Genomic DNA, 18,432 nt, shown 5'->3' with positions numbered 1-18,432 from the left:
AATGTAGGGACTAAACATTAGTCCCTACAAACCAAACACCCCTTTATTCATTTACTTATTGCGTCGAGGAGCTGAGCTTGCTGCGCTTTATTCTCTCTTAATGTTGCCAGCAGCACTCATCCTAAGCTGCAATAAGTTGTTGTTAATCGAGCAATCTTGATTTCAAATAATCGGTGTCTTGCCACTGTTCCTGACTCGTGCTGTGTCTTGGCAGTTGGCACTCAGCACAGTTAGCGCCGTTAACGCCGAGCCCGGCAGCCGTTAGCCACCGGTTCCTGACTCGTGCTGTTCCGTCCCAGTCTCCCACTCGCTTTTCTTTTTCTGGATCTGACGAAGCGGCCGGGTTACGTGCGCCATGTGGCCGATTCAAAACCTTCCCGATGCGATAGCGAAGCAGCCTCCACAGCAGCTCGACTCCCACCCGGCAGGCACAGCCGCACAGGAACCCACCCGGCCTCTCCACCGCTGCACCTGCAGTCCTGCACCCATTTAAATTTAAACATTTAAAAAAAAAACCCACCCCACGAAATTCGCAGACCACCTTAATTCCCATTACATCAATTATTTTCTCTTCCCGACCCAGTCCGCCGCTGCCTGCTTCCTTCCTTCCTTCTCTCTCCTCCCTCTCCTCCAGCGACAGAGACAGGGAAGGAGGCGGAGGAGGAGGCCGCGTGGCTGCGGAGGCGGGCAGCCGCGGCCCGTGCGATTCGCGGCGCCTCTCTCGCCGTATCTGCGGTGGCGCGGGCGGGTTGGCGGCCGGCCAGCGAGATCGGCTGTTGTTTTTGGTGGTATTTTTTTTTCTTTCCCCACGGCGGTTTTTGGGAGTTGGAGCGTGGATTGAAGACGGCTGACGGCCGGAGGGGTTTGGGGGGTCCAGTTGAGGCCGTCGGGGCGGAGATCCCGCGGGGAGCTGCGGTTCCGCCGCGGCCCGTGAGTTGGATTCCGGGCGCAGCGCCGCGCCGACGATGGCGTCGGTGGAGGTGCGCAAGTCCAGGGCCCTGCGGGCGCGCAGCGGGCCCAGCAAGCTGCAGCCGGCGCGGTCGATGCCGCTCGACTACAGGTACTCGGCCGGGGCGTCGCCGGCGAACGGCGCCGGCGGCGGGCCGGACGCGAACGGCGTCGGGCGGCGGGCGGCTGCGGCGGAGGCGGAGAACGGAGGGGAGGTGGTGGTGCGGTTGGAGGGGGGCGATGCGGACTCCCCGTACAGCTCCACGGCGGTCACAGCGGCGGAGGAGGAGGAAGTGGGGGAGAGAGGTGGAGGAGGAGACGAGGTGGATTCAGCGGCCACGGCGACGCCGAGGCGGTTGTCGCCGAGGGCAGCAGCGAGCCCCACGGAAGGCGACGCCCGGTGGGGTGACACCAGCTCGTACGGCGCTAAGAAGGTGGGTTTGTCTCCCTTTCATATCTGATGCTTTTGAAATGTCACGAATGTTGGGGTTGGGAATTCAGGGTATTGGGAAATTGTTTTTGGTGACATATTGGCAGATGCGATGCTGATCTGGTACTTCGATAGAGGAGAGCGTGAGTTCTCCAGTAATATGTGAAACTGAGCGCTACTATAAACTAGGCTAATCACCATTTGTTGTTTTGGCACGTTCAAAGGTGTGAAACTGTGAATGTTTGAGACCTTTAGGTTGTTTTTAAATGGCACATAAGATAATACAGTTAACGTTAGTGCTTATGTTTTTTTTTGTCCGAGACCAGATCACCAGAATCGACTTCTGTAGTTCTATCCTTCTGGGTTGTTATTGCAATGCCATCTGTATACACCTGTCTCCTACCAACCTCAATCCTCATTGGGAAGTGATCTTCTATGATGTGAGCAGGGATATTTACCATTTCACTGCAGGACACTTTTTTCCCCTTCCATCTCGAAAGATTTAGAGAAAGCTCAGTGTTTCCTATGAGATTTTACTATTTTAGTGAGAAACATTTCAATAACTGTAGCATGTCAAAATCTACAGGCATCTGTTTGTTTGTTCAGATTCTATTTTCTGGAACACAGTTATCCAGATTTCCCAGCTCAGGGCCTGTTTGGTTTCCATCTTTTCCTAGCTTGGCTCGTATCTGGCATGCAGGCTCCAGCCAGCCAGGCTTAGTACATGCAGGACCTCCTTGTTTAGTTGACTGTTTCACTGAATCCTGGCCATGATCAGCTCATGTTTGGTTGCCTAGATTGCATGAGATTGAAACAGGTACTTGCTAGTTGAGTTTGTTTGGATGGTCGCATACAACATGGTTTGATTACCTCTTGCATGAAGTGGTGAGTATACCATCACCATTTACCAGGTTTATCATGGTAGGACCAAATTTACATCAAATTGCATCACGTCATCCAAATTAAAATGGCAACAACATGCTTCTGCACTTTACCAGGCATTCAGGCAAGTGAGTAAGGAAACAGATCTAAATGTGGAATCTGAATTAGTACCAGATTATCACCACCACCAGGCCCAGCATTTGTAGGTCCAAAATACTAATATGTGGTCTTTTATCCATCAATTTTTCATCAAATTGCAACATAAGTTTACAGCATGGATATGTGCTTAGTTTCCAAATATTCAGTTGTCAGCAACATCAGTTAATACAAGGCCAAAGTATTTCAAATCTGCTCAAGCAAATAGAAGATAAAGAGGTAAAAATCCAGAAATGTTCCGTGTGTCTCGTTACCATGAGATCTTCAGTAACAAGAACAGGGGGTATGGGCAAGGTACTGTTCCATGAGAGAGGGAGATCTACACAAGACAAGCCAACATTGAGCCCAAATCCTACACACAATCAAACTTGGCTGCTATATGTGCCTCCAATGACTCAAGGTTGAACCCACATCCTCCACACAACAAAAGGACGAGAGATGTGTTAGCACACAGGAATGGAGAGGAGAGTAGAGAGGAAAAGAAAAGATGGAGAGGAAGAGGAACCGTGGCTCACCTGCAAGCTCTTGGAGTAGGAGAGGAGAGCATGGAGGACCCAGGGCTGCCAGAACAGTTTCCATTTTCGTTTCTTGGGAGCCAGGCTTGGCGATGTCATTTGCATGCCATGGGCTAGGCCCAGACCTCTGAGCAGGCATCCAAACATTCATGGGTTGCATCCCATGGGCCAGTCTGGCCAATATGCAGGAAACAAAAGTACAAAACACATACTATACTTTCATGCCAACTGACTTTTTTTGGAAGTTGTGCAATTTGAAACATAGTACCTAATTGCCAGACCTCCGTCTTTTCAAGCAACTTGCATTTGGACACCTCTTCTCACCTGGATTACAATGTGACTTCATATTCTACCCTATACGTATTGCAGAAGCATAGAGTTTTTTGTCAGCTTCCGAATGGCGATTGGGCATTATGCACAGTAATTACAACCTCTGGTGATGAGTCGGTTGTAAAGGTTTCTGAAGGGAAGGTAAGTTGCAGATTTCTTTCTAAGATAGTCTGTTCTATAATCACTGGAAGCATGATCATTTGACCCCCACCCTTCCCTTTTTAAGGTACTGAGATTGAAAACCGAGTGTCTACAACCTGCAAATCCTGAAATTCTTGATGGAGTGGATGATCTTATGCAGCTAAGTTATCTAAGTGAACCATCAGTACTGTACAATCTGCAGTACAGATACTCCAAGGATATGATTTATGTAAGAAGTGATGTAAACTTTTTTTTTGAGTTCAATTAATGGCTTTATTATTGATATTTATCGTACTGTAGACTAAAGCAGGTCCAGTTTTGGTGGCTGTCAATCCTTTCAAGAAAGTTTCACTGTATGGTAACGAGTACATCGATGCATATAGAAATAAATCAATGGATAGTCCACATGTTTATGCAATAGCAGATGCAGCACTTTGTGAAATGAAAAGAGGTCAGTCCACAAATCTTGATGCAAAAATCTTGGTTGTCCAGCTAAATTTGCGCCTAACTAAGTGTTCTATTTTTTCCAGATGAAGTCAACCAATCTATAATTATAAGGTGGGTAGTTTTTTTAATGAGATATCCTAGTGTAATACTTTGATGATAAATGATGGTAAATAGATTCAAGCCTCAGAATGTTTCCTTTTTCAAGAATGGCACTGTTTCATGTATACTAGTTTTCCCATCAGCTGAACTGAAGAAATAGCAACTTGCCCATCCAAGTGTATTTTACCTGTGTTGATCATTAAGTTGAGAAGAAGGGCAGGCCTGGTGCATAACCTGTGCATCCAAGTGTATTTTACCTTTGTTGTTAATTACATTGAGAAGAAGGGCAGTCCTGGTGCATTGGTGAGAGCTGTATCACTGACCAGGTCGCGGGTTCGAAATAGCCTCTCTGCATTTGCGGCCTTTCCATTATGTGGTTCACTTGACGTAAGAATAGAATCATAATGTGAGTAGTCTTCAAACAGATGGAATAGGCATGGGCTCATGTACCCTTTCCGTTATGTGGTTCACTTGACATAAGAAAAAAACTGTACATCACGTGTCTTAAATGTTAGACAGCTATCACTATGTGTGTGTGGCTATTGCTGTATGGGCCTAAAGCCCAGCCCATGTGGCGTATTAGGGTTAGGGTACTACCCTAGGTAGGTCCCTATATATTTGTAACCCTCACACTCAATCAATGTAATTTTAGTTTTCTACCTCCTCCAATATTCAACACCGAATATATACCTTTCATGCAGTAGAAATATTTTACTTCGGGGAAGACGTTAAAGTTCGTTTTCTATGTTAGTTTGCTGAGGTCATTTGGGAAATTGATGGCATTAATATTCTAGTAGCACCCTTACTGATTATGTGAAGACGTGATGCCGTTTTGATTCTTTTGATTTTGATACAGTGGTGAGAGTGGAGCAGGAAAAACAGAAACCGCAAAAATTGCTATGCAGTACCTGGCTTCCCTTGGAGGTGGAAGTGGCATTGAATACGAAATTCTTCAGACAAATCCAATACTCGAGGCTTTTGGCAATGCAAAGACATTGAGAAATGATAACTCAAGTCGTTTTGTAAGTTTTATTTATTCTTGTGTGATGACTGTGTTCACTATACTACAGCTTTGAATGAAGACCGATCCTTATTCACAATTGCAGGGAAAGCTTATAGAAATTCATTTCAGTACCACTGGAAGAATATGTGGTGCCATGATTCAAACATGTATGCGGATCTATCAAGTTCCCTTACGTTTCTTTAATGTTTGCTGGTTTCATATCAAATTTCTAATTTGGTTGCTTAATTTTCTGATTATCTTGTTGCATGAACAGTTTTGCTTGAGAAGGTAACTTCTAATCTTATGTTTGTCCTTAGAAAAATGGACTACTATATTGTTTCACAGCTATTAGTCTAATATGCCTTTTTTACCACGGCAGTCCAGAGTTGTGCAATGTGCAGTTGGTGAGCGATCATACCATATATTTTATCAGCTGTGCGCTGGTGCACCTGCCTCTCTAAAAGGTAAATAATCTGTTGATTATGGCGGCATCTGATTATATACTTTTAGCAATTCTGAAATTTTCTATATTAGAAATTGCTATTATCTGTTTTGCTCACTTTCCAGCAAAGATTATTTCTTCATAATTCTCAATGAAAAATCCATGTTCCTTGCTTTTCCTCTGCATAAACCATGATTTAATCATATAAATTTATTTATTATGTTTTTATACAGAGAAGTTGAATTTGAAAAAGGTGGATGGATACAAATATCTTAAGCAGAGCTGTTGCTATTCAATTGCGGGTGTGGATGATGCCCAAATGTTTCGAACTGTGACGGTACACTGTTTTTATAATTTATACATCATTCTACAGAACAAGCTCTTTCGTAGTTTCATGTGTTTTTCTGTTCTTTGCTTATGTCATGTTTTCTGATTTCTTCTATTTCAGCAAGCTATGAACATTGTTCATATCAGCAAAGAGGACCAAGAGAGTGTTTTTGCAATGGTCTCTGCTGTTCTTTGGCTGGGGGATGTCTCGTTCACAGTAATTGACAATGAAAATCATGTTGAAATCATAGTAGATGAAGGTAAAATTCCATTTGATCTTTACTCAATGATTTAGTGTTCTGTAACAGTCTGAATGTGCCTTCAGCCCCTCATTGTACTAATTTTGATGTCTGTCATCCAAATATTGATTTCAGCAAATTTACTTTAGTTTCTGTCTTTTGCGCATCATTTTGAATAATACCTTTGATTAAGTTATGTTCTACCTAGTTTTCTTTGCGGTTTCGAAACCCTGAAGTTTGAAGTTGCTCCTTTACAAAAAATTCTAATAAGATGTTTTACCATTTGAAACGATGTTTTTTTTTACTTGTGCAGAATTTTTTATGATTTCTGATGCCCTGTTTTCCCTTGGATTTTAGAGGCTATCCTGGTTTTTTGTTACGGAGACTGAGCAATAGCTCAGTTTGTGGATACTCCATTTCAAAGTCTGCCCACCCAAGATTGAACCTTGGTGTTCGGCCTTACTAAGGAGTTTTTACCCACCACATCAAACTAGTCTCTCATAATAAACCTTCTGAGATTATTTACTACTAGGGAGAAAAATTACAATAACCACAAATTTGACGTTGCGACTGTAGTCCATATGTTTGGACAGGTGGAACCTCAGCACGGAAATGTTGATATATGATTAGAGTTTATGTTTACCAGGATGAGATTTCCTTTTACAGTGCATGTGCATAAAACTTGTTTCAAGGAGTTTGCCTGATGATGTTTTGCAAAACTGAACACAAACTAGCAATTGGTATCACTACAAGGCACTGCTATGTTCCTTTTAACTAAGTTTTTCCTGCTATTGCAGCTTCGAAAACGGTTTCAGAACTTCTTGGCTGCAGTATTGAAGATCTCAATTTAGCTTTATCAAAGCGCCACATGAAAGTTAATAATGAAAACATTGTCCAGAAACTTACCCTTGCTCAGGTTTGTTGTTTGTCAACTTATGGTAAACTATTATACTATATTTTGTTAGAATACCCGATTAGGGTTTGGGGTTCTCCCCGTGTAATTACTGTCTCGCCCCTCTGTAATGGGCCTGGCCCAGCCACTCAAGTCTATTTAATAGATTGCTCAACCCCTGTTAGGGTTAGGGTTTCCAATATGGTATAGAGCCAGATTTTTTTTCCCAGCCGCCGGTGCCTCCCTCCCCTGTGCCGACGGCGCACATCTCCCCTCTCCCTGCGCCGCCGCCCAGCCGCCGGCGCCCTTCTCCTCTCTCCTTCCCCACCGCCGGGCGCCGCCAGGGCTGCCGGATCCGCGCCCAGGAGCCCCTGCAACCGCGCCAAGCCGCCAGGAGCAGCGCTCCTGCCCCGCCCGCGCCTTGCGCGCCGCCAGGCCGGACACGCTCAGGCCGCCGAGCATCAGCGCGCGACACGACCCCGAGCCGCGACAGAGCCGCTGGCCACCCGCGTAGCCGAGCGCGCTCTGCCCATCCCCGACGTGTCGGCCGCCCGACCCCGCCTTGCGTGCAGCCGAGCGCCCACGCCAGAAGCCCGACACCGACTGTGCTCGTGGAGCGACTACGCATCTGCCCCGACCGCCACCCAAGCCGGCCGGCCAACCAACCCGAGCCGAGCAGCCGCCAGGCAACCGCGCCGCGACGCCGCCTCGACAACGCGCGCCAGGAGCCCCTGCACCGCGCGCCTGGAGCCGCCCTGCCCGCGCCCAGAGCGCGCTCGGCTACGCGGGTGGCCCAACGCCTCGTGCCGCCGTCGCGTCGCGCCAGCCCGCGACCCCGACTGGTTGCCGACCGCCTCCTGGGCCGCCGCTCCCACCGCCGCGCGCCGTCCAGGAGCACCCGCCCGGAGGACCCGCGCCCCTGCTGTTCCGCGCTGAGCAGCGCCCCTACTGTCCCGTGCCGAGGACGCCCGTCGCCAAGCACCCAGCCGCCCCGGCTGTTCTGTGCCCGGCTGTCCAGTCCGCGCCTCCCTGCGTTGGCTGACCGCGCTCCGGCCCCAGCAGTGCTACGACCCTACTGCACCACTCGTCATGAGCTTTCCCTCGCCCGCCGCCCTCGTGACTGTGCGTGCCCTCCTCCACGACGGCCAGCTCATCCGGGGTATGTTCGTGTCCTTCGATCCAGTCTGGAACCCTATTCTTCAGGACTGCGTCGAGGTCCACCCTCAGGCGGGCCGTCACGTGCCTGGACCTCTTGTCTTCCCACGTGCTGTGATCGCCTCCCTAGCGGTTGAACCCGTGTCATCTCCCTCCCTTCCTAGCGCCTCTGTCGGGGTACCTTCTTTGGCCCTCTCCGCTCACACCGTACCTTCGCCACCTCCACCTCCCCGTACCACCACCGATTGGGTGGTTGACTCCAGGGCCTCCTTCCACACTACCCCCACCACTAATTCGTTACTCCACTCCCATCCACCCCACCCCTCACATCCTTCCTCCATCGTCGTTGGCAACGGTTCCACCCTCCCGGTCACCTCAGTAGGTACATCGGTTCTTCCAGGACCATTCTGCCTTAACGACGTCCTTGTTGCTCCCGGACTGACTCATCCCCTCCTCTCGGTTCGTCGCTTCACTAGTGACAACCAGTGCTCTATGGAGTTCGACCCCTGGGGCCTCACCATACGCCACCTTCCCACACATGTTGTGCTCGCTCGCTGTGACAGCTCCGGCCCCCTCTATTCCCTTCACTTGCCCACCACTCCCCACACCCGAGTAGCCTCATCTCCTGCCCTTACTACTACCACCACCTCCTCCGCCATTTGGCACCGTCGCCTCGGGCACCCTGGACCTGACGTCATGTCCCAGCTCGCCGACCACTCCGACATATCATATACTCGGGGCTCTTCTGAGCGTCTCTGTCATGCTTGTCAGCTTGGCCGTCACTCACGTCTTCCTTTTTCCACCTCCACGTCCAGGGCTGTTCAGGCCTTTGATCTTGTCCACTGTGATCTCTGGACGTCTCCTGTCCTTAGCCTCTCTGGCTACAAATACTACCTGGTCATTCTGGACGACTACTCCCATTTCCTTTGGACTTTCCCCCTTCGGCTGAAGTCCGACACGTTCACCACCCTCACTCACTTCTTCGCCTGGGTATCCACCCAGTTCCGGCGCCCGGTTCGTGCCCTGCAGTGCGACAATGGCCGCGAGTTCGACAACAACGCCTCCCGTTCATTCTTCCTCACTCACGGCGTCCAGTTGCGTCTCTTGTGCCCCTACACCTCTGCTCAGAACGGCCGGGCCGAGCGCATGATTCGCACCACCACCAACATGATCCGCTGCCTTCTCTTTCAGGCGTCTCTCCCTGCCACCTACTGGGCAGAGGCCCTTCATACAGCCACGCATCTCCTCAACCGTCTTCCCTCGAAGGCGGTGAGCCACCCTACACCCCACTTCGCCCTGTACGGCACAACCCCTTCCTACAACCACCTGCGCGTGTTCGGCTGTGCCTGCTACCCTAACACTTCCGCTACCGCCCCTAACAAGCTCTCTCTTCGCTCCACTCGCTGCCTCTTCCTCGGCTACTCCCCTGACCACAAGGGGTATCGGTGTCTGGACCTCACCTCCCACCGCATCATCATCTCTCGTCACGTCGTCTTCGACGAAGATGTGTTTCCCCTTGCAGGCTCCACCCCACCCACCGATCTCGACTCACTCCTCGAGTCCGCTCCGGTTCCCCCCCCACCCCCAGCGCCCCGCCTTGCGCCGTTACCCGTACCTCGTGTGGCCACGACGCCACCGCTCGCGCCCATTCCCGCGCCACGCGCGGCCCCGTCGATCACGCCTGCGCCACGCGCGGCCCCATCGATCGCGCCTGCGCCACGCGCGGCCCCATCGATCGCGCCTGCGCCACGCGCGGCCCCGACGACCCCGCCTGCGCCACGCGCGGCCCCATCGATCACGCCTGCGCCACGCGCGACCCCGACGACCCCGCCTGCGCCACGCGCGGCCTCGTCGATCACGCTTGCGCCACGCGCGACCCCGTCGACCCCGACTCGCTTCGCCGACCCCGCGCTCGTCTACCACCGTCGTAGCCACGCCGCCACCTCGGCGCCTGCCGACTCAGGCCCGTCGACGAGCACGGCCCGCTTTGCCGACCTCGCCGTCGTTTATCACCGCCGTGAGCCGGCCATACCCGCCGCTCCCGACGTTCCGGCGACCCGCTCCGAGACGTCAGTGTACCACTTGGTCGCCATCCACCGCGACCCCGGGCACGTCCACCCGATGGTGACTCGGCGTGCCGCTGGCGTTCTTCGCCCCGTCGACCGGCTGATCCTAGCAGCGGATACGACCTGCACTCCTCTGGACGCATCCCCTGTGCCCTCCTCCGTTCGCGCTGCCCTCGCTGACCCACATTGGCGTCGTGCTATGGAGGAGGAGTACGCGGCCCTCTTGGCCAACCACACCTGGGACCTGGTGCCGCGTCCACCAGGCACCAACGTGGTCACCGGCAAGTGGCTATTTCGCCACAAGCTGACCTCGGACGGCTCCCTCGACCGCTACAAGGCCCGTTGGGTCCTTCGGGGCTTCACCCAGCGCCCCGGAGTGGACTACGACGAGACCTTCAGCCCCGTCGTCAAGTTCGCCACTGTTCGCGCCGTCCTCTCCCTCGCCCTCTCCCGCGACTGGGCGATCCACCAGCTCGACGTCAAGAATGCCTTCCTCCATGGCACTCTGACGGAGACTGTCTACTACAGCCAACCCACCGGCTTCGTCGACGCTGACCGTCCGGATCTGGTCTGCCGGCTGAACCGGTCCCTGTACGGCCTCAAGCAGGCGCCACGGGCATGGTACAGTCGCTTCGCCTCCTACCTGGCCTCCATCGGCTTCGTCGAGGCCAAGTCGGACACGTCCCTGTTCATCTACCGGCGTGGCGATGACACCGTCTACCTCCTGCTCTACGTCGACGACATTGTGCTCACGGCATCCACCGCCGACCTTCTTCACCGCACGATCGTCGCCCTTCAGCGGGAATTCGCCATGAAGGACCTGGGGCCCCTACACCACTTCCTCGGCATCACCGCCGAGCGCCGGCCTCAGGGTCTCTTCCTCCACCAGCGCCAGTATGCCATCGACATCCTGGAGCGGGCTGGCATGTCTGACTGCAAGCCCTGCTCCACGCCTGTCGACACCCAGGCCAAGCTCTCTGAGGACGACGGGCCTCCGGTCGCCGATGCGACGTCCTACCGGAGCCTTACCGGCGCGCTCCAGTACCTCACCTTCTCCAGGCCCGACATCGCCTACGCCGTCCAGCAGGTGTGCCTGCATATGCACACTCCGCGGGAGCCCCACCTCACCGCGCTCAAGCGGATTCTGCGCTACCTCCGTGGCTCCCTCGACTACGGCCTCCTACTTCGACCATCCCCGACGTCGGAGCTCGTGGTCTACACCGACGCTGACTGGGCTGGCTGTCCCGACACGCGCCGGTCCACCTCCGGTTACGCCGTGTTCCTGGGCGCCAACCTCGTCTCTTGGGCCGCCAAACGGCAGCCTGTCGTCTCTCGCTCCAGCGCTGAGGCCGAATACCGCGCCGTGGCCAACGGCGTGGCAGAGGCCTCCTGGCTGCGACAACTCCTCCATGAGCTCCACAGTCCCCTTCAGCGCGCCACCCTCGTCTACTGCGACAACGTCAGCGCGGTCTACCTCTCCACCAATCCCGTGCAGCATCAGCGCACGAAGCACGTGGAGATCGACCTGCACTTCGTCCGCGAGCGTGTCGCTGCCGGTGACGTTCGGGTTCTCAGCGTCCCCACCACGCTGCAATTCGCTGACATCTTCACCAAGGGGTTACCGTCGAGTGTATTTTTGGACTTCCGATCCAGTCTCAACATCTGTACAGGATAGAGTTGTGACTGCGGGGGGGTGTTAGAATACCCGATTAGGGTTTGGGGTTCTCCCCGTGTAATTACTGTCTCGCCCCTCTGTAATGGGCCTGGCCCAGCCACTCAAGTCTATTTAATAGATTGCCCAACCCCTGTTAGGGTTAGGGTTTCCAATATATTTGTATATCTGATGCATCTACCCTTTTTAATATTTCAGGCAACTGACACAAGAGATGCTCTGGCCAAATCAGTGTATGCCAGTTTGTTTGAGTGGCTTGTAGAACAAATTAATAAGTCTCTCTCAGTTGGCAAGCGTCGAACTGGGAGATCTATCAGTATTCTTGATATCTATGGCTTTGAATCATTTGATGTAATGCACTTTTCTTTACCTAAAGTTGTCATATATATTAAATTCCATATAGTTACTTCTGACATTATCATATTTGCAGAAGAACAGTTTTGAACAGTTCTGCATTAATTATGCTAATGAAAGGTTGCAGCAACATTTCAATCGTCATTTGTTTAAGCTTGAGCAAGAGGTAATTTATTTTTATGTTTCAACGTGCAGAGTCTTCTCTCAAGTTGCAATTATTTTAATCAATTGGTTAACATTAAAAAGTGTGATTTTTAGAATAACGGTTCATTTATTATGCTATGAACTGTTTTATTATTAAATCATCTTTGTGTTTTTTGTTATGTCAGTCCATCCCATGCTTAGTTAAGTAATTTTGAACAGTAGTATTATCACAAGCTTATTATTGTGCTTTTTTGGGGTGTTCTAGGCAGAAATATGGAATGCGATTCTAGAATGTGTGCTAGTGTGTTGTCTAAGTGGAAATTTGTGTTTACATGAAATATTAGTTATTCATGATATTTTTTAATACTGTCAACAAAGGATCAATTTGTTTCTTTGAACAGGAATATGTGGAGGATGGCATCGACTGGGCAAAGGTTGACTTCGAGGATAATCAGGACTGTTTGAGCCTCTTTGAGAAAGTATGAGTCACTACATTCTGTTCACTGATGTCACTTGCTAACAAAAATATGGGTCCACAAGTCCTGGGGATTCATTAGTTAGCATTTAGCAACCCCCCCAAACACACGCACGACCATGGTGGGAGGTGGAAGGTGTTCCTGGGTTTTGAATTTCTAGGCAGAAGAGTAATGATTAATGAATTGCAGCTGGCCAGAGGTTCAAACTTGGGTGGGCAACAGGGTGTTGTTCCCTCAAGCTCTAAGCCTTTAACAACTGACCTATGCTTGTTCTCATGTAACAATTCTTGTTCTTGGAGGAAAACAAATCTGCAATACTTATTTAAGATTAAAAAAACTTTTCCTATTCCACAATAAGCAAAGTACTGCTGCCTGCTAGGATGCCTGATCTATTATCGGCCCGGAAAAAGGGACAAATTTTGTTGACCATATGCTTTCTTTTGGCTGAAAAGTATGGTATATTAGAAGAGACACATAAATATTTGTTTGTTCAAATAATACTTGTCAAAGTGAAATTTTCTGGGAAGACTATCCAAATGGCTGGGTGGGTTTGGGCGAGGTCTCTTGACCTCATCTTGTACTATTTCCTTCTAGATGAAATGACATGCGGTCTGCTACTTTTTTTTGGGAGAATAAACAATGTGTCAAATGGCTGAAAGTTAAAATCTATGAATTTCAGAATACTCCACTCTCCAGATATTATTGTTAAATATAAGTTGGTTCTATGGAGTTTTGCCAAAACTTTGGTGGATTGACATTTATGGATCTGGACAATATTACAAAATAATTAAAAGGACATACTGGTTTATCAAACCATGATGATAAAGTGAAGTTATGGTTTAGAGCAAACATACATAGACCTCATAAGTATTACAAGTACAATAACTGATTTCTCAAACCAAGATGATAATGCAAGAATATTGCTTAGAGCCACTAGATCACGGATTTCTTATACAGTAAGGAGGTTGCGTTAACACTCTGTTTTGTTCTTATTAAATCAATAACACTTAGACATATATACTTTTTTCTTATTATGTTTCATAATTTCATTTACAGGATCTGAAAACTTGATGAACTATCCTAATTTCTCTTGCTTTGTATATCTTGCAAACTTGACCTGCAGCCATGTAGTAACATATATATTCTTGCTGTCTAACATTCTTAATGCAGAAACCACTGGGACTATTGTCTCTGCTGGATGAGGAATCTACTTTCCCGAATGCCACAGATCTTACTTTTGCAAACAAGCTTAAGCAACATCTTGACTCGAATTCTTGCTTCAGAGGAGAAAGAGGCAAGGCATTTGCTGTCCGTCACTATGCAGGAGAGGTCGGGTGTTGCTATACATTCATTGTTCCTTTTCGCAGTGAACAGTCGTTTGGTTTCTTTCATCTTTGTTTTACCATTTATATCATCGTTGGTTCTTATTCTTGATAATCAGGTGGCTTATGATACTTCGGGTTTTCTGGAGAAGAATAGAGATTTATTGCACATGGACTCGATTCAGCTCCTTGCCAAATGCAAAACTTCTCTGCCAAAAATGTTTGCATCGAAGATGCTAGTTCAATCAGATAATTCTATGTCTGTTCCATATAGATCTAGTGCTGCTGATTCTCAAAAACTAAGTGTTGCCATGAAGTTCAAGGTGCAGATTTTGCACTCCCAGAAAGAGCTGTTCTGCTAGATCTTGATGTAATCAGAACAGTTCAATTGACAACATGTGCAATTTTTTCAGGGTCAACTGTTCCAACTTATGCAAAGACTGGAAAGTACAACGCCACACTTTATTCGTTGCATTAAACCAAACAATTTACAACTTCCTGCAATTTATGAACAAGGACTTGTGCTTCAACAACTTAAATGTTGTGGGGTTCTTGAGGTTGTCCGGATTTCAAGATCTGGGTATCCAACAAGAATGACTCACCAGAAGTTTGCTCGGCGGTAAGTTGACTCTGAACAACGGCAAAAAAATTCTGCAACCTTTTTTTAAAAGTTAATACTTAATTTAATCAGGTATGGTTTTCTTCTTGAGGATGTTGCATCTCAAGATCCACTCAGTGTTTCAGTTGCAATTCTTCATCAGTTCAACATTTTACCTGAGATGTATCAAGTTGGCTACACAAAGTTGTTCTTCCGAACTGGTCAGGTTAGTTCTGTTTATTCAGTTTCCTGGCAATGGTCACATTAGAAACTGAAGCTATTTGTTTCATTACATGTTTATAGACCATTCATTGTTCTGGATTTTTTACCATTATATGTATGCACGACCTTTTTTATTTGTTAAGCATTTGGTGAAAGTGATCTTGTGTTACTGTGTCCTTTGATATTGGGCTGAAGATTGGCAACCTTGAAGATACTCGGAATCGTACTCTGCATGGTATTTTAAGGGTTCAAAGCTGTTTCAGGGGGCATCAAGCCCGTCATCATGCAAGAGAACGAACAAGAGGAGTTTTGACTCTTCAATCATGTAAATTCTCCCAGACTACTATCTTGACATATTTTACTTTTAACCCTTGTTGAATTTTCCTCTTTAAGTTTACTTATAAGGATTGGACCCACCCTTAACTTGCAGTCATTCGTGGTGAGAATGCACGGCAAATTTACTCCTCTTTGTTGAGGAAACATAGAGCCGCAGTTGTTTTGCAGAGAAATGTGAGATGTTGGCTTGCAAGAAGGTATTTCATAAATGTCCGGAAGGCCTCAGTGATAATACAGTCTGGTACGAAGATTCTTGATCCTCTCCTTTTATAGAAGTTCATTGGAGGGAAACAATTATCTGACACTGATTCCATGTCTTCCTATGTTGGAAAATATGTAGGTATTCGTGGCAGTCTTGTTCGAAGATGTAATGGCAATATTGATCTAATAAATGTGCTAAGAGAGTTTGAATCAAAACAGGTACAATAACTGTGTGTGCGCGCGCGCCCCTTATACGGTGCTGCTGGCAGCTATATTCATGCCATCCTCCTTGGATTGTGTTGCTCTTGTTCACTCTTAAATAATTCAAACTGGCTTGATTTTTTCATTATTAATATACTTTCAGGAGGCACATGGTGACCAAATTTTGATCAAGGCCTCAGTCCTGGCTGAGTTACAGAGGCGGATACTAAAAGCCGAGGCCACAGTACGTGAAAAGGATGAAGAGAACGAGATGCTTCATCAGCGGCTTCAGCAATATGAAAACCGCTGGTTAGAGTACGAACAGAAAATGAAAGCTATGGAGGAAATGTGGCAGAAGCAAATGCGTTCGCTGCAATCGAGCCTTTCCGTAGCAAAGAAGAGCCTTGTTTTGGATGAAACGCCTAGGATGTCGGACTCATCAGTGGATCAGAGCTGGGAAAGCAATGGGAACCACCATGTCAGCAGCGGTTCTCAGCTGGTGCCACACACTGGTGGACGTGAAATGAACGCTGGCCTCAGCGTCATCAGCCGCCTGGCAGAAGAATTCGAGCAGCGGAGCCAGGTTTTCGCTGATGACGCCAAGTTCCTGGTCGAGGTCAAGTCTGGGCAGGCGGACGCCAGCCTAAACCCAGACATGGAGCTCCGGAGGTTGAAGCAGAACTTCGACTCGTGGAAGAAAGATTTCAGTGGACGGATGAGGGAGACGAAGGTGATCCTGAACAAGCTCGGCAATGGCAACGAGTCATCGCCCAACTCTGTGAAGCGGAAGTGGTGGGGCAGGCTGAACACCTCCAAGTTTTCGTGAGTTTATTATGTATTGATTGGTAATTTGTAGATGTAACCGGTATTTTACACGCCGGTGTGGTTCTAGCTTCCTAGAGTTTCTACTCTACGGGTGCTGTGAAAGTCCAGTGTGTTGGACTGGATTTGTATTCCACGGAGGGCGAGTTGTATAGTTCTCCCACAATGGCTTCCTTTTGAGGGGTCAAGGACCACTGAATTGTGATGTAATTACTTGCTGAAGTAGCTGTCGAAGGGGGGAGATTGTGAGTGCTTAATATTCCACTATCCTTGTGCTTTACTTTCTGCCTGTTGTAGATTCATAGATTTAAATGTTGGTATGGTGTGACATAATCTATCATCCGATGACTCGTAGCATGTTTGGTTTGAGAAATAAGATAGTTTATTATTTCTCACTTATTTTTTGTTTAGTGTGACGAATGAGATAGTTCATTATTTCTCACTTTTTTGTTTGGTTTGTGGAATGGAATGAGTTTCCATCACTATTTCATAGGTTAATAATTAGTAATAATATAAGAAATGAGTTTATCTCACTAAATTTGTGGAATGGATTTATTGATATATCATCTTATTTAGAATTGATTGACTCTTCAAACCAAACGTTCCCTAAATTAGTATATCCATTCCATCTAGAAATCTAAGTTACAATTTGACTTGGTACCATTGTTTTCATATTGTTCATAGCAATATCATAATAGTCATAAAATCGACATGTTCTTAGGTGTTGGACTGCACAACGGTGTTACCGTTTATTTTTCTTGACACATTGTATAGCCCGGAGTAGATATTTTTAAGCTATAAATCACCCTAAGTGTAACACTCCAAAATCCTATCCTGGATAAATTAGGAAAACTTATTTCATGATTTAAATAAATATGTTTTCAAATAATAGATTATCTAAAAGATTCTTATGTGAACTATCTTTTATGTTAAAGATTTATTCTAAAAAATATTAAATTAAACTATATTTTAATATAGATTTTGCATAAGAAAGTATATCCTTTTAAATAAATATGTGAAGATTATAAATTTATTTTATTTTACTTCTAAAATATGGATATGTGTTTAAATTATTTTCTTTAATAATTATTATTGTAAAACATCTTACCTGAATTATTCCTACTAATTTTCATTTGCTTAAATAGATAAATTAATTAATAAAATGATTTGTATTTATGTTGAGTTCTTGTTTGTTGCAATTTATGTTTGAAATAGAAAATTTAACTCATCTCCAAATTCGACTTGAATTTTAAATAGAAAGCAAAAATTAAAAATATAAACTAATATAATGGATCGATGTATGTTTGGTTGATTTGTTTGTACACGACGTTCTTTAGGTAAAGTTGACACAAAATAGGATATCACAATAAGATATTTAAGAAAATACTCCTTTCAGCTCACGTGTAACACCCAAAAAAATAATTTAAAATTTTAAATAAAAATATATTCTAAGATTTATTTAAATTGAAGGACTAATATGATTAGTATAAATTAATAACAATATTATTGGAATAAAAGAGATAAGTTAAAGTTTCTAATAGATAGGATATAATTGTAACAGATAAGTACCTATTAGATCTGTCATGTAACGGATTTGGTTGAGTTTGTTAGAATTTCTAATAGATAGGATATGATTGTAATAGATAAGTACCAGATTAGTTCTATCATGTAACAGATTTGGTTTCGAGTTTGTTAGAGTTACTAATATATAGGATATGGTTGTAACAGATAAGTACCAGATTAGATTTATCATGTAATCACCCACCTCCCAACCTATATAAATACATGTCATCATAACACATCAAGCCATTAATCAAATACTCATCTCATCCATAGTCTCGTAGCAGCCATCGCTCGTCGGTGGGCCTACCACCGTGGGCAAGATGCTGCAGCCCCGTTCCGGCGTGAACAGGATCGTGCGAGGGAGAAATGGTCCTGGCCGTCGATCCGGTGATGAGCGCTCACGATTGAATTTCAAATAACCATCGTGATTGAAAATCGTAGCCGTTGAT

The 18,432-nt window shown here is 47.0% G+C and overlaps 1 protein-coding gene across 1 annotated transcript; it reads left to right on the top strand.

Moving 5' to 3' along the window:
• The first annotated feature begins 568 nt into the window (after nt 1–568).
• On the top strand, nt 569–16,700 carry LOC606398 (myosin 1). Its single transcript, XM_008666610.4, has 23 exons — nt 569–1,382; nt 3,301–3,402; nt 3,488–3,631; nt 3,703–3,853; nt 3,933–3,960; nt 4,805–4,970; nt 5,055–5,118; nt 5,226–5,239; nt 5,331–5,415; nt 5,627–5,730; nt 5,842–5,980; nt 6,757–6,875; nt 11,943–12,095; nt 12,175–12,264; nt 12,644–12,721; nt 13,889–14,047; nt 14,160–14,363; nt 14,454–14,659; nt 14,732–14,864; nt 15,056–15,185; nt 15,291–15,437; nt 15,537–15,616; nt 15,762–16,700. Exons 1-23 carry the CDS (start codon nt 966–968, stop codon nt 16,422–16,424), a joined length of 3,576 nt encoding a protein of 1,191 aa, XP_008664832.1. The 5' UTR covers nt 569–965; the 3' UTR covers nt 16,425–16,700.
• The last annotated feature ends 1,732 nt before the right edge of the window (nt 16,701–18,432 follow it).

Source organism: Zea mays, chromosome 1, assembly GCF_902167145.1.
Source record: "Zea mays cultivar B73 chromosome 1, Zm-B73-REFERENCE-NAM-5.0, whole genome shotgun sequence".
Lineage (NCBI taxonomy): Eukaryota > Viridiplantae > Streptophyta > Magnoliopsida > Poales > Poaceae > Zea > Zea mays.
The sequence above is the reverse complement of the archived record's forward strand: the minus strand, read 5'-3'. Positions and strand labels throughout refer to the sequence as shown.